The 15,145-nt window shown below is 45.6% G+C and overlaps 1 protein-coding gene across 2 annotated transcripts in view; it reads left to right on the forward strand.

Annotated features, from left to right (window-relative positions):
- The window catches only part of brf1a (BRF1 general transcription factor IIIB subunit a), an 81,610-nt gene that overhangs the window by 23,609 nt on the left and 42,856 nt on the right, over positions 1-15,145 (forward strand). For both annotated transcript variants that reach the window (XR_013781332.1, XM_079369778.1), the window contains exons 7-12: positions 1,910-2,059; positions 4,219-4,312; positions 4,500-4,626; positions 5,723-5,762; positions 6,468-6,566; positions 8,310-8,621. Coding sequence is in view for 1 of the 2 variants with exons in the window: in XM_079369778.1 (XP_079225904.1) it covers positions 1,910-2,059; positions 4,219-4,312; positions 4,500-4,626; positions 5,723-5,762; positions 6,468-6,566; positions 8,310-8,621 (822 nt within the window). In the remaining variant the exon portion in view is untranslated. The remainder of the gene's footprint in view (positions 1-1,909; positions 2,060-4,218; positions 4,313-4,499; positions 4,627-5,722; positions 5,763-6,467; positions 6,567-8,309; positions 8,622-15,145) is intronic.

The raw sequence follows: 15,145 nt of genomic DNA on the forward strand, positions 1-15,145 counted from the left end.
GTACATTGGTGGTGGGGAGAAGTAGTAAACCACAGCTCTCCATCACAGAACGACTCCTGGGCTGTCTGAGCGTCACAGATTGATTATGCATCGTAGTGAAGGAGGATTTTTTAACCTTAAACAGCTTCTCTCTCTTTTTCTTTTTTCTGAGATCTCGCCTGGGCCGAGCGTTTTCAGACACTCGAGCAAAACCTGGAGCAGTGATGGCGAGCTCTGCAGACATATCATTACATGGAGTGTGTGTGTTAGAGCGGGGGGTGGGGGGGTCCAGCCTGGATCTTATTACCAGCTGGCTCTACCAGCTTTCCACTGGACTGCTCCTTAAAAACAGCCTCTGACTTCAAAAGATATTTGACTCCACTGTCTTAGCCGGAGCATGAAGCTCTTCCTTTGTCTCCTGGCTACAAAGGAATGATGATCGCTCCTGCATGTCGTCTTAAAATAGATTCCCCAGCAAGGTGAAATAAGTTTGAACAATAAAACAGTCTGCTCTCGAGCTGGCCGCCTGCCGGGCTGTTTCGTGGCCAAAGCAGGTGTTTGCACAGTGCAGTTTGTCGTCTCTTCAGCTCCAAGTGTTCCTCATGAAGTTTACGATATGCTACACTGTAAGAGTTTCTCACAGACATTTGAGAAGCTGCAGAAAAAATTGGGCTGAGAAGTGAGCTTGTGATTGGACGGCTGCCCGTTGAAATCCTTTCGCCAGCTGTGAAAATCTGGACAGAGACGCTGGATGAGAAACAGGCTGCTCGGAGGCACACTTGAGCTAAATGCTAATCCTCAAGTTCTCCAGTGGCGCTAATTAGCAGCCAGCAGGAGGAGACTGGTTTTACTGGGAGGCTCACAGGTGTGTGAGGATGTTTTAAATCTGAATGAATTCAAAGCTGTTTTTTTTTTTGGGTGAAAGACGAACTGTGTTTTCTCCCGTCTCAACCAAAGTGGAGGAAAGGATTCGGTTGCTCTTTTGTGTTTGTTTCCTGCCACGACATCGAGGCCTGTAAACAAAAAAAAATCCAGTGCACATACAAGCAGGCTGTTTGACCAAACGTCTGCCCAATAAAGCGTCATCCTGAGAGGTTTCTGGCAGCTGGTGAGGAGAGCCGAGCAGATCTCATATCCGTCCCTGAAACTGAAGAACGAAGGACTTCTTCGCTCTTCAGTCAGCGAAGCAGGTCACACCAAAGACACACAAAGAACTCCTGCTGTATGAAGCTACCTCAGATACAAACATCACGACTTCCTTTAACTTCCTGCCGTGTTGTGGGATTGTTTCCTCGTTTGGGGAAAAAGCAGTTCAGGTTTTTGAGTGCTCTAAAATGTTTTTTTTATAGATTTACACACTGAAATCAAACGGGGAACAGAGTGAGTTAAAAACAGGAAACACGTTAATGTGACGTGATATAATCCGGGATGAGGGTGCGTCATTCCTGAGAGGTTTAAAAATCCTTTAGGATTCGAGGGGCGCTGGCAGCCTGCTGGTTTCGTCTTCACCCCACAGAGGCTGAATCTTTGGGTTCGATTCTGACATGTGGCTCATTTTCTGCCTTTCATTGCTCTCTCTCACGCTCTTCTTGTCTCTCTCTCACGCTCTCTCTCTCTCCTTTCTCTAAAATAAATACTTTTAAAGCCCCAAAATAAACCTTGTAAAAAGAAATAAAAAAAGAAATTGTTTTTTGATTACAAAGTATTTTTACGATCTGAGGCTGAGTTGAACACATTCTTACATCTGTTTCAGGTCACAAACAGCTACAGAAGTTTAGCTGATATGCTCAAACTTTCCATGTCTTTCACTGTTTATCTCATCTCCTTTCATAAAAACAAGTCAGTCTTTCTTCCTAATCCTGTAAGAAAAGCGACAAACGCAGCAGCTTAAAGCTTTAACATCTGAAGTGTCTCTCCTCTCCTCGTCCAGATCCGTGCCTTTACATCCCCCGCTTCGCCCAGCTGCTGGAGTTCGGGGAGAAAAACCACGACGTCTCGATGACGGCCATGAGGCTCGTGCAGAGGATGAAGAGGGACTGGATGCACACGGGAAGAAGACCCTCGGGACTGTGTGGAGCAGGTAACCACTCACAGAGGCTGCACATGGTGACATATCGTCGATGAGCCGACGTGACAGAGTGATGGGACTCGATGTTCCTGATGTCGGCATGAAGCATCCTCGGCTGCTTATTTTCAAATCCCTGGAAAAAATCAAAATGTCTCATTATGTTTCCAGCATTTTTTTAAGTCTTAAATTTGGGATCTCTTGATAGCGTCTTTCTTTTCCTTCTGATGAGCAATGTAGCTCTTTAACACAGCTTAACTTCTGCAGTTGAACAGCAGCTTGTTGAAGCATAGCTCAAACTCGCCTCTTTAAAAACTCTCAGCGAGCTAAAGTGGGGAGGCATTTTGCAGGTGCTTCATCTCCCGCTTTATTCAGTTTGATAACCGACCGTGTGTGTTTACACTGAAACAGAGCAGTTGTTGGAGAACCTTCCGGTCGCTCTGCTGGTTGTACTCATTAGCTGAACGTGACCTCTGACTTGTTCTTCTAGGAGGCAAGCGAAAAGAAAACATCGTTTCACACAGATCAATACTGCTGCATGTGAACATTAGCCGCCGGCCATGTTCAGTCTGTAACACCTTGAACAGTTCACCTGCACACTGCGTGCAGCCAGAGGAGTTACCAGATGGGTTTGGGCGTTTCACCAGGCAAGGACACTTGTAGGCGAGTCAAACCTGCCAGCACCTGCCTGAGCCGACCGCAGTGTATCTGGTGCTGATTTCACATCCTGCCCGTCATCCTCTTTGTGTGAGTGTATGTGAAAACAGCTGTGCTACTCGCTCCTCTTTTCGTCCCTGTTAGCGTCAGCCTGAATACGCTCTCCCAGCCGGGGCGTCCTGAAGTGGAATCACTGGCCTCCTCTACATGTTTACACTCGCGCTTTCAGTTTTCGTCTTTTCCCTGTTCCTCTGCTGCATCGCCTGAATAATTAATTGCTCATCATAAATCATTGAGAGGGATGGAGTCGGATGGAAAAGTTTGTTCCCAAATATGATGCAAATATCGCTGATGATGAATGAGGAACATGCATCTGCAGAAACGTCTTCAGGGTTGGGAGCTCTTTAACAGTTTACATCACGATGAGACCAAAGCAAAGTCATAAAAACTGTAAACTTTTGTCCCTGCGTGCTCTTCAAGGTGAGCGCGGTAAAATGTTTGAGAATTCTTCAGCCGAAGTAAAAGCCACCACTTTGGTCCTTAAGGCTGCTCGGAGTGTGCATGTAGAAGGAGAAGCACGCATCTATCTTTTAACAGGCTCTGGAGCAAGGGAACCTTAATGACGGTTATATAAGAGTTCCCCTTCAAGGCTTGTGCTGCCTTTCATTGCATAATATTACTGTTGTTGGTACTCCCTGTTTTTTAATCTGTGTCTTTGTGTGGGTGTGGACTGTTGTCCTGCAGACTTAGAGATGCACATGCAGACACTCCTTCAAACCAAACCAGACATGCATGTGCTCGGTCCGCTCTGTAACCATGTTGCTGTTTATATACAGGTGCGCCGGGAGCCTTGTGGTTAGTGCGTGCACCACATGTATGGAGACTTTCCTCCTCCAATCAGACGGGCCGGATTCCAATCCAGCCTGTAGCTCCTCTGTCCCTGAGTTCTGACTCTATCCTCTCTCCTGTCTCGACAATAACGGCATAAAAAGAATCACTTCAATATTAAACTAGTGTGATATTATTGGTACCTTTTTCTATACCGAGCCAATAAAAAAAGTCCAACCAGCTCTGGGTCATTTCTGGGCAAAAAATTGGAGGTGCAGTGGTTAGTGCTGGGGCCACACAGCGAGGAGGTTCCTGGTTTGAATCCCCGTCTGACAGGAGCCTCTCTGCAGTCAGTATGTTCTCCTCGTGCGTGTTTGCGTGCAGGCTTCTCTGCGGGTGATCCGGCTTCCTCCCACAGAGCTCGTTAGGTTCATTGGTGGCTCTAAAATTGGCCCGAGGTGTGAATGTGAGTGCGGCTGGTCGTCTGCCTCTCTATGTCAGCCCTGTGATTGGTTGTAACTCCGCCTCTCGCCCAGTGACATCCAGGACCCGCTTCAGCACGCTTCTGACCCCGAACAGGAAAAACAGTTATTCGAATGGATGGATCCCTTTTCATTCGTACATATGAGAGCGGGTCATTTCCCAGTTTGGAGCTGATGTTTGATTTTGTTTATTTATTTTTTTTTCAGCTCTTCTTGTTGCCGCTCGGATGCACGACTTTCGGCGAACCATCAAAGAAATTGTCGGCGTGGTAAAAGTGTGTGAAACCACCCTACGGAAAAGGTAACTGCTGTTTGATGCTTTAGAGGTGAATGTGTATTAAAGAGTTTAGCATGAAGTTCACATCTATGTTTCTAACATGTGTGTTTCCTGTATTATCGCTCATAGTGAGGTTTCTGTTTGCGGTTGTTTGTGCTTCTTATCGGATGATGTGCTGACTCCCCTCTCTCTGTTGAAACATCGTCTGCAGGCTGACGGAGTTTGAAGGAACGCCCACCAGTCAGCTGACCATCGAAGAGTTCATGAAGGTGGATCTGGACCAGGAGTGTGACCCCCCCTGCTTTACCGAAGGACTGATGAAGAAGAAGGTCCACCAGGTACGAGTCTCTAACTAACATCGATACCAATGCTGCTCATCGTCCTCAGTTTGAGCTCCAGGAGTTTTATTAATGATGAGAAATTACGCAGCTTGTGAAATGATCTGTGTTCCCCTCAGGCGTGTTTTAAAATTTGATCTCCTATGTTTGCTGGTTCGTGCGCCTCGAGGCGTTCTGCAATAATGAATGAAGGATATTAACGTCGAAAGGGAACGAGTCAAAGATCGATATTCTGTGAAAGCAGAAACAAAAGTAAGCAGGTCCGAGAATCACGGCTGAAAAGTTTCGCACCTCAACTTAGAGATACAACATGTCGTTATTTCCACTAAAATATCTGGATTCACTCAAATGGATTAAACCTGTGTTATTATAGTGAGCTGTTCCTACACGACCACAAATACAATAAGTCATGTTCGAGAAATGATTCATGTTGTAGTTGTAGCGGGACGTGTCTTTGAGTGACGGCCGCAGACAGCCGGTTCATTGTTGCCATGGAAACACCGGATGTTAAGGCCCCTGGTCGGCCGTCTCGGTACTGTTTGTGCTGCCGCCATAAAAACGTTGTGAGCTCGCCTGTAAACATATTCTCTTCCTCGGGTCGCTTTCCCCCGTCCATCTTCACCGGGGTCAACTCGGAGTTCGTTTTCATCGAGCTAATCTCGCCAAGTGTCTCGCAGTCACGCACGACAGGAGTAAACAAAGATGGCTGACGCCCAGCACGGAGAATTGGCGATGTTTTTTTTTTTTTAACTTTTCTTCTTCTGTTAGTCGCTGCTCACAACAAAGTTTTCACGGCGTGGCTGTGATGAGGATTTAAAAAGGTAAAAGGCAGACGAGTGTTATAATGTCCAGTCATTAAATCTCTGTGCGTTTCTCGTCTTCTCCTGCGTCTCACACCAACAGCACCAAACCAGACTTGATGTTTTTTTGTACTTTTTTAGGGGGAAAATGTACTCGTGGAAGAAAAGGCAGCATCTGTCACCCACCCACAGTCCTGGTGTTATTCAGAGATGTAATCATTTCACCCTGCGCTCGGAGTCAGATCAGGGGAAAGCTCGCTCACTCTGATCTCTTTCTTTTGTCTTTGTGCCTGTAGCTGGAGATGGAGCTGAAGAAAAAGATGGATGATGTTGAAGGTATGAGTGCGGCGGCCTCGTGCCTCTCAGGCTGCTTGCTTTACTCACAACATCAAGAGGATTCCTCTTCACTTTTCAGTTTAGTTCGACTCACATTCACCACACTGAAAAAGAAACACTCTCTGGTTTGTTTACAATGCTCTCCCTCTATTGTGCTCACCTCGACTAAATGCAGATCAGAGCTGGATGAGGTTAAAGCCAGAATAAAATATAAAGTGCTGCAATGCATGGAGAGAGAAGGGCACAGGATTTAACTTCAGTGCAGCGTATTAGTAACCAAACATGATCTCTCACTGCAGAGTAATCATTTGTTTTCTAGTGTATCCCACCACTACCTTTCACTGTTTCATGTTACATCAGCCAAGCGTACCTTCAAGGTTGCACAGACCTGTTGAGCTTTATGTCTGATTAGAGTCCAACTATAAATGAATGTATGCCTTCTGTTAGAAAGAGGACATTTCCTTCTAATCACAGGAATGACTTGGAAACAGCCAATCAGTGGTGGCCAGGCTGGAGTCCCCCCAGACTGAGACAGAGAAAAATGGATATTGATCTTGAGACCTTTTAAAAGTGTTTTTGATTTTGTCTAAACAACACTGAAGCACGCTTAAGATGCAGAGCATCAAACCCATATTCAGATCATTTTAAGAAGAACGAGTGTTCATCCAGGTTCGTCTCTTTTTCTTCACTTTTTATTACCAACAGATGAAATTCAAGTTTTCCAGGATGAAATCGATGCCGAGCTGCAGAACAGTCGACCCAAACTGAGAGGAGTTTACGCCGCCTACGCTAAAGGGAGCAAAGGTACGATGGCGATCTTATTGTTCACAGCTGACTTTGAACCCGCCTCAGCTCCAAAATGTCCCAACATGTCCTCGTCCACACAGGAGATAAAAGCTTAAAATGACAAACAGATTTTTCTTCAGTCCAACGTTTTGTGTTTTTTTTTGTTTTTCACTAAAGTGCGTCTTTCAGCTTTTTATCCATCTAACAGTTTTTTTGTAATAAACACATTTTGGAGCTGTTATGTTGCTGCCAACCTGTGAACACCTTTATAACATGATGATGATGATGATGATGAACACCAACATGAACGATCTCCAATCAATAACATGGACAGCTGTTAACCTGACATCAGCGAGACGCCCCAAATAAAAACAGAACAGCAAACACTTGACGACGTTTATATGCTTAACGATGCTTCTGTTTAGAAAGGTTGTGAAGCCAGAGCACCTGTTAAAACACACACACACACGCACACGCACACACACACGCGCACGCCCACCCACCCAGGAAAGAAATCACACAGCGCAGTGGACTCCCTGTCACTCTGTCTTTTTATCTGCTGCTACCTTTAGCTCTTTATCTCTGGCCCTCTGTTTCTGTCTGTTTCCTTCTCGTTCATGCACACACACACACACACACACACACACACACACACACACACACACACACACACACACACACACACACACACACTTTGTTTTCACTCAGCAGGGGTCGCAGGCTGTCACTGATTTCAGGCGTGCTGCTCTTCCAGCTGCTGTGTCGATTTCCGATCCGGTGGCGTTTCGTTTCTTCTCTGACGGTTTTGTCTGAATTCTGTAAAAACCTTTTATTTTTTTTATTTATTTTTTTTAATGAAGCCTGATTAAAGGACACATTTTAATGAGACACCAGGATGTAATTATGAGCCCATTCATTGTGGCTGGCTTGAGATTGTTTTATCTGCATTTCGACTCCCAAACAAAATAATTGAATTGTACATTTAATCTTTCATTTCATCGCTGCAGTGCTTGTTCTGTGTTTTATTTTTACTTTCCCCGTGAATTATTTTTAATTGGTAACCTGGGAATCAGGAAATCCTGCTGTGTAATTATACCCAGCTAATTATACAATCTGACCGTAAACTGCGGCTCTCTGCTGCTCGTTGAGTCCTCTGAGAATATTCACAAGTCGTGAACTGTACAAAAACATTCAACATCGTCAGAGTGAGACAGTTTCCACTGAGAGCCTGAGTGAGCCTGCTTTCACCCGCTCGTCCTGTCCTCATTCTGTTTGCATGTTTAATGCTCAATATTAGATTTATGTAAAAATCCAGATTCATAACTTCCTTCAGTCAGACACGAAGCGGCCGGTCTCGCAGGAATCCTGAAGTACGCACTGATTCAAAAATAAACAATGAATCGTTTTAAATCGATTTTTAAAGATTCGAATCGTAATTTTTTCTAATTTTACATACTTTATTCATCTGAGGGAAATTCTGCTTGACACTGTTATTTTAGAGACGAGACGTGATGACACGTGTTCATCACTTCTGCTTTTATCATTTGATTTGTCTGACTGTCTCTCTTCGTAGTCCACCATCATCCTCAGGGAGCCTCACTCAGCTGTTTAGTCCAGCTTGTGTTATTGCAACTGTCTGTCCTCCCCATGTACTCTAGACCGGGTTAACCATTTCCTGGCTCTCTAGTCTGTAGCTGGTTCTGCCTTCTGATGCTCCCCTCTAACTGATTACATGTCAAACTCTGTCTATCCCTCTTCTAGACTGTGAAAAGGACAATGGCGACGCCCTCTCCACACCCTCTAAGGTGGCGAACTTTGAGGAACCCGAAGAGGAGGATGAGCTTCAGGCGGTGGCCAAGCACTTTGGCAAAGAGCTGGAAGAAATCACGCTGGAGGCTCTGATCAAACTGGAGCAAACGGGCCCAGAGGGGACGGAGGAGAACCAGGAGCAGGACGAGCTCCCCAGGCGGACGGGCCCGTCGCTGGCGTCCATTCTGGGCAGGATGCCCACGGCAGCCACGCTCGGCGTCAGTGAGTCCATCAGCAGCTGCATCAGCAACGAGAAGGAGAACGGTGAGTGCTGAGAGAGCTGAAGACATTCACTTATCTAGTTTCATCTTAACGGATGCCTCATTGGTGTCACGTTACAGGGAAGTGGATGATCCAGATCAGAGCTTTTCTGGCTCCAGTCGTACTTTTCTGACGTATATTATTCTCATTTGTTCACAAAAAAAAAAAAAAAAAAAAAATCTCTCTCTGCAGCGTTTTCAGATTTGTTCACTGAGACAGCATCTGTTTCTGCTTTGTGAAGCTGTCCCTCTTTTGAATGTGAATGCACCAGCAGTATGATTCATGCAGAGGGGGAGGAAGATGAGTTGTTGTGTTTGATAAATGTCGAGCGTACACGCAGTAGTTGGAGAGTCTGCTGCTTTGAAGGCAACAATCCGGGCTCTGTTTTATTTGGCTAACATGTTTGTGAGCACCCTCGAGCCTGATCTGATTATGAATGCTGCGGTGATAGTGTTCATCCTTGACTCTGTCTGCTACCTGCTGTATCTCCATAATAACCCATAATCAAGTTAAAGAATGCTCTCTCTCTCTCTCCGGTTTAATTGTCGTAATTAACTCGGCTCCAAAGTGGAATTGGCTGAGCTGCGTGTGAAATTTGTCGTCCCTTATTATATTTTACCCTTCTCAGTGCAGCACAGACGGGGAGGGAGTGTGTGGGAGACATCAGAGCTGAATTTATCGAACCTTTTGTGGGGGGTCGACGTTCAGATATTTGTGCGGAAATACTTCAAGTTGTTGCTGAACGAGTCGAAGAACGCGCACCGCTCGCTATGAAACGGTTTTAAAAAACGATGTTATCTGTTTCTGTGGGAGTTCGATCAATGACGCTCGTTGACAGAAGTCTGGTAACGAAACCTCAAACGAACCAAACGTAAGAACAGACTGATGTTTCCTGCTGCGGTGACCACAAAAAAGACAACAACCCATCAGAGACATCACACCCTCTGTTAATGTGGCAAAAATAAAACAACGACTGGGATCCATCAAGTGCTACCTATAATTACCTAAGTACATGGATAGGATGCCCCCCCCCCCCCCCATCAGGGTGTGCAGGGGCGTTGATGGATGGGAGGTACGTCTGTGCTGAGTGCAGGAGGCCGGGGGGGGGGGGGGGGGGTCGGGAGGTGAAGTGTGTTTGGATGGATGGATGTTGGACAGGAAAGTGGTTTAATGTTTGGAGAACAATCCCGGAGCCTAAAGGTCACAGGTTTGAATCCCTTCACAAGCCTCTTTGTGTCCATAAATATTGACGCACGTCCACACAATGATCGGGCCTCAAGTTAAAAGCTTTCTTTGGGTTCCGATAGCTCAAATGTTTCCCAGAAGAGCACTTCAGTTCAAGAAGAGGCCGTTTAGTGCTTCTTAATTTTGGTAAATGACTTGTAACTGTAATCTGTTTATTAACATGACAAAGAGTCTGCTGCAATGCTATTGGCTACTCAGCCGCCTGACGGCAGCGTTTTACTCTGTGCTTTGCATGCAGGTTAAATGTTACTGAGGCTTGAGGTTTTAGTGTCAGGATTTGAACAGTTCCAACACGATGAGCACGGCAGCTATTTAGTCACAACCCAAAGTGATGATGCTAAACTGATTAGCGTGCTAAAGCAAAAAGAAAACATGGATGAGTAATAATCAGTTTACATGTTTCTGTCTGAACTCAACGACCTGTTTCTTCTATGGTCACGTCAGTGCACAAAAAAGACCCTCATCCACAAAAATAAATGTTGTAGTTAAACCAAAAAAAAAAAAAGAGAAACCTCCTCAGGCTTAATCGAAGTCAACAGTCTCGAACACTTGTTGCCAACTTTCCTTTCCCTTCGCTGCTGCAGCCTTTTCTTTCAAATTCACAGATCAGTACCTGCCTTTTAATTAAAATGACTTTGAATAAAAAACTATTGAAATGTGTGAAACTAAGAATTTGCTCACAGACAATATTTTCAGGAGCTTGAAAAGGTTCATAAAATAAATGATATGGTAATCCAATACAGCGTCTGTTGAAAGTTAAAACAGTTTTTGATAATGGATCCCAGGCGTGTCTCCGGATCCTTTTAGGGAGAAGATAATCCTTTTACGTTGCTTGTGGGCTAATATGTAAATACACGCATCATAAGATTTTGCTGGTCTAAAAGAAAACCCCTCTGTAATCACCCGCCTCCTTTAAAACACCCATCTGTCACATCCAGCCTCCCATTAACCTGATGGAAATGTTCCCCCCAAACCTGCCGCTGAGCTCATCTCACCCTGGGACTCCACGACAGGGACGAGGTCAAGAGCGGCAGCGCTCTGAATCAGACCCTCTTACCTTAATTGTTAAATTTGTCTCATCTTCCTAAGAATGAGTTTTTGTCACGGAGTGATGTCAGTTTGAGTCATCCTCCGAAGTCCAGGCATCGTGAGGCCGTGAAAGACAAAATGAAGCATTAAGTAAAAACATGAAATATCGCCGTACTTCAAGGGTCTGATCTCAGCAGGGAGCTGTGTGATTAAAGGTCAGCTGCTCGTTCTCTCCACTCTCTGTGTGTGTGTGTGTGTGTGTGTGTGTGTGTGTGTGTGTGTGTGTGTGTGTGTGTGTGTGTGTGTGTGTGTGTGTGTGTGTGTGTGTGTGTGTGTGTGTGTGTGTGTGTGTGTGTGTGTGTGTGTGTGTGTGTGTGTGTGTGTGTGTGTGTGTGTGTGTGTGTGTGTGTGTGTGTGTGTGTGTGTGTGTGTCTATATTCTGCTCTCTGGTTGTGAAATCCAAGTGCTGGTTTAGTAAGATAACTTCAACAGAACCAGTGCAGTAACATTTCTAACAATCACTGTACCAGAGGACTGTCCCTGATTAAGAAACAAAAGAACACACACACGGGCGTTGTTGTTCTCTAATCTTGCATGAACTCTTGACTTTTTCTCAAAGGGGACATGTGATGAAAAAATTCCACTTTTCCAGTGTTTTTTGAACATATATGTTTCGTTATGATACGAGAAGACCATTCTCGAGTGGGTCACCACTCGTAATATAGATACTTCTAACGGAGAATAACGTCTTATTTAAAAAGGTTGAAAATGTCCCTGATGTTTTTGTGGAAAAACTCAACAACGGCTCAAGAGGCTTTCCTGTAGCTGTGTCTGTGAGAGTTGGATCAAACCAGCCAATCAGAGAGATTCCTCTCACCCACCGCAAACGCAGAGTCAACATGTCCAATCGGCCTTAAAAAGGTTAACGGGGGGCCGGACGGGTAGCGAAGGACCCGGACACACCGCAAAAAATCTGACCTGGACCGAGGATGTCCGGGGTGTTTCACGACCTGAGGAATGTAGATGAAGGTTTTGTGGATTCTGCTCAGGCTTCAGATCATTGTGGTGGATATGGGAGGGAGGGGGGGGGGGGGGGGGGGGGGGGGGGGTATCCTCCCTGCTCAATCTTTGAAGTATTAAGTGGACAGAGTACCTTGTCATTAGGGGCCGAGCCTTTCATCTGTACGCTCGAGTGTGTGTGGAGTATTTGTGGATATTGTTAGCAGAGGGCCGGGCGCTGGAGGACGAGAGCGAGGCTGTCATTTTAAAGTCTCGCAGGAAAAGGGAACAAGAAAGTCAGAAGAAACACTGGGAGTTTCCTGTGTAATCAGTGGTGGATGTTTTCAGTTCTGAGGAAACGCTGACTCCAGGCTACCGTGCATGGATGGACACAAAGAGTTCATCGCTTTTTAATTGCTTCTTTTTTTTCTCCCTTTTTTAAAAAAAAAAAACCCCTTTGTGAAGTTTGTCCACTAAACCAACCCATAAAAAAAGATCATAAATGAAGATTTCTTTCTGTAAGTACAGGGGCCTTTGAGCAAGGCAACGAACCCCTAAAACTGTCTTTATTGCTCTTTATTGTGCAGCAGCCTCGTTTTCACAGCTCTCCATCAGGAGGTTTCTGAGGGTTTCTGCTCGTAGAGGTTATAAACTGTCTCCACTTTGTAAATGCTGCAGTCATTGAAAAAAGTGACAGCCGTGCACTCCTTGTTAAACTGCTTTCTGTCTTTCACCCTGTTTTACCTCGCTCCCTCATCGATGTCCTGTCTGAGTAATGGCATTTTCATTAACTCGTGCCATCAGAGGAGGAAGGCAGAGCTGAGATCAGCCGGGCCGGCCGGCAGGAGGAACGTGACTCCGGCACCTCCGGGTGACTTTGTCACATCCGTCTATAGGCGAGTTCTTCGGGGAGCCCCGCCTCGCACCATTAGAGGCAGCATTGATTGAAGCACACTGTTTTCAGTGGAGCACTTAGTTCAATCAATGACGTTTGGCCTGACCTTAACTACCTCAGCGAGCACAGCGGCCCAGCTCTCGTCAAACCATTCTGCTGCTTTTATTGCCTGAAAACGCCGGGGGAAAAGACGTTTTGAAGCGTTTGTGTGAAACTGGAGATTTTAGCGAGGCCTTTTCGCTCTTCCAAGCTTTCATTTCTTTTTAAAGATCTAAATTGGTTTCGCACAATGTTTGATCGCCATTTTACAGGTTTCAGGTGCGGGTTAGGAGAAACTGGTATTGCATCCCAGATAAGAAGTTTCTGAAATGTTTCAAGCATCCATCCTCCTCGCTAACAGCACAATTACTGCAGTAAATGGACGCACTCAGGCTTTTTGGAGGCGTGGTGGAGGCTCTCTGACTCATCTGCCTTCTGACGCCCGCTCTGCTGAGTCAATTATATTCTTTCAAATGAGCAGCATCTGTCTCATCTCCCTCTGTCCACAGAGGAGCCGTCCACCGATGAAAGAGTATGCAAAGTCTCGCCTTGTGTTTCAGCAGCATCGCACTTTACCTCCTCAGCAGTAACATCTGTGGAGGAAAGATCTGCAGCGCCCTTTGTGTTGTTCTTATAGGCATGTTAATGAGGGCAGAAGCAGAAGGTCACAAACACCAGTGTTTTCAGCTCTGAGAGGAACAAACAAAATGAAGCTGGCTCACTTTCATTTGAAAGCACAAAAACAAATCAGTCTTAAAGGAATCCAAAAGGATTAAAACAAGTGTTTTTTTAGTCCTCTGTATCCTGTTAACAGCTCGACAAACATCTCTTTTCTAACGACTGTCCACAGACTGTGTTTGACAGCCGGGGCCGTTTTTAATGAGGTGCTTTATTCACTTATCTTAATACATTTATCCCATTACTGCAGGAACTTCTTGTTGAGGTTTGACTTCAGGTCTCTCGATTGCAGGAATTAGTTTTGGCTCTTAACCCAGCAGAAAAACATCAACGTGTCGAGTTTACATCCCAGTTTTATTCATGAAGAAACAAACGAACCACAATTTCCCAGCCTGGGATCAATAAAGTACATCCATCCAACCATCCATCATCCACCCGCCCATCCATCCATCCAACCATCCATCATCCACCCGCCCATCCATCCATCCAACCATCCATCATCCATCCATCCATTCATCCATCCATCCAAACTGGGTTTTATGATCAGTTATGGATATACTAGTTGGCAGATTTTTGTTAAACTCAGACTTCCATTCTAGTTTTTATTTTCTCCTTGTTACCAGTCTTAATGCTAAGCTAAGCTATAAAGCTTCATCCTGAAGTTCCTGCTTCTCACTGATTCAGTTTCTGCTGCATTTGGGAGCTGAGATAAAAAAGACCAAGCTCAGCACCTGTCAAATGAATATTTCATGAAGTGCTGTTGTTCAATCATCAGTTACGTGGGACAGTAAAAAAATGAGGTGCATTGTCCCTTTAATTGCTAATGACTGTTAACTAATTTATGCAGCTAATCCATTCACAATCTTAGCCATTTAGCCATCCACTTGTTTCCTGTGTAGTGTGGGGACAGCTGGGCAGGCGTGTGTGTGAGAGGAAGCGGTGCTTACAGTGCCCGGGGCCGTACAGTAGAGCTTGATGGACATATGGCCGGATGGACTCGACCTCTCAGAGGAGGCCAGCGGCTAGATGTGATAGGCAGACGAACAGACAGGCGATGACAGCGCAGGGAGAAAGGCGTCACTGATACACAACAGAAACGCAAGGAGAAGAACAAACATCAAATGTTTATTTCAAGCTCAGGCTGCTCTCTGTGGACGTCCAATCACACGCTTTCAGTGAGTCAGTGCAAGCTAAGCTACCTCAGCAGCAGTGTGGTGCGGAATATAAAATCAGGCTGTGAGAAAGTGTGTAAAGTGTGTGTGTGTGTGTGTGTGTGTGAGAGCAGCAGTTTGCAGTCAGTGTCTCTGGTGAGATGACTGTAGCGTCCCCGTCACAGCGGCCGGCTGTGATTGGAGCTGATGTGTGTCTTCTGGCCCGAGGAGGGAAAGGAAAGTCGTCTCGTCTGCCGCCGCCAGCCTGACGGGAGATGACAGCTACCGTTTAGCAGGCAGGCAAAGGCAGGAAAGCGCTCGCCTCTGGCTGTTACGTCACAGCAGATTTCACAGCAGGATCAGGACGGGGGATTTTAGCAGGGGCTCCACCCCGGTCAGGGGATTAACTCCAAATGTACAGAAAGTATGAGAAGATTTTTGTGGGAAAAAAATCACTTCTTAATCACCCTGTGGTCTGACAGCCATGTGAC

The sequence above is a fragment of the Symphodus melops genome (genome assembly GCF_947650265.1).
Source record: "Symphodus melops genome assembly, chromosome: 19".
Taxonomy (NCBI): domain Eukaryota; kingdom Metazoa; phylum Chordata; class Actinopteri; order Labriformes; family Labridae; genus Symphodus; species Symphodus melops.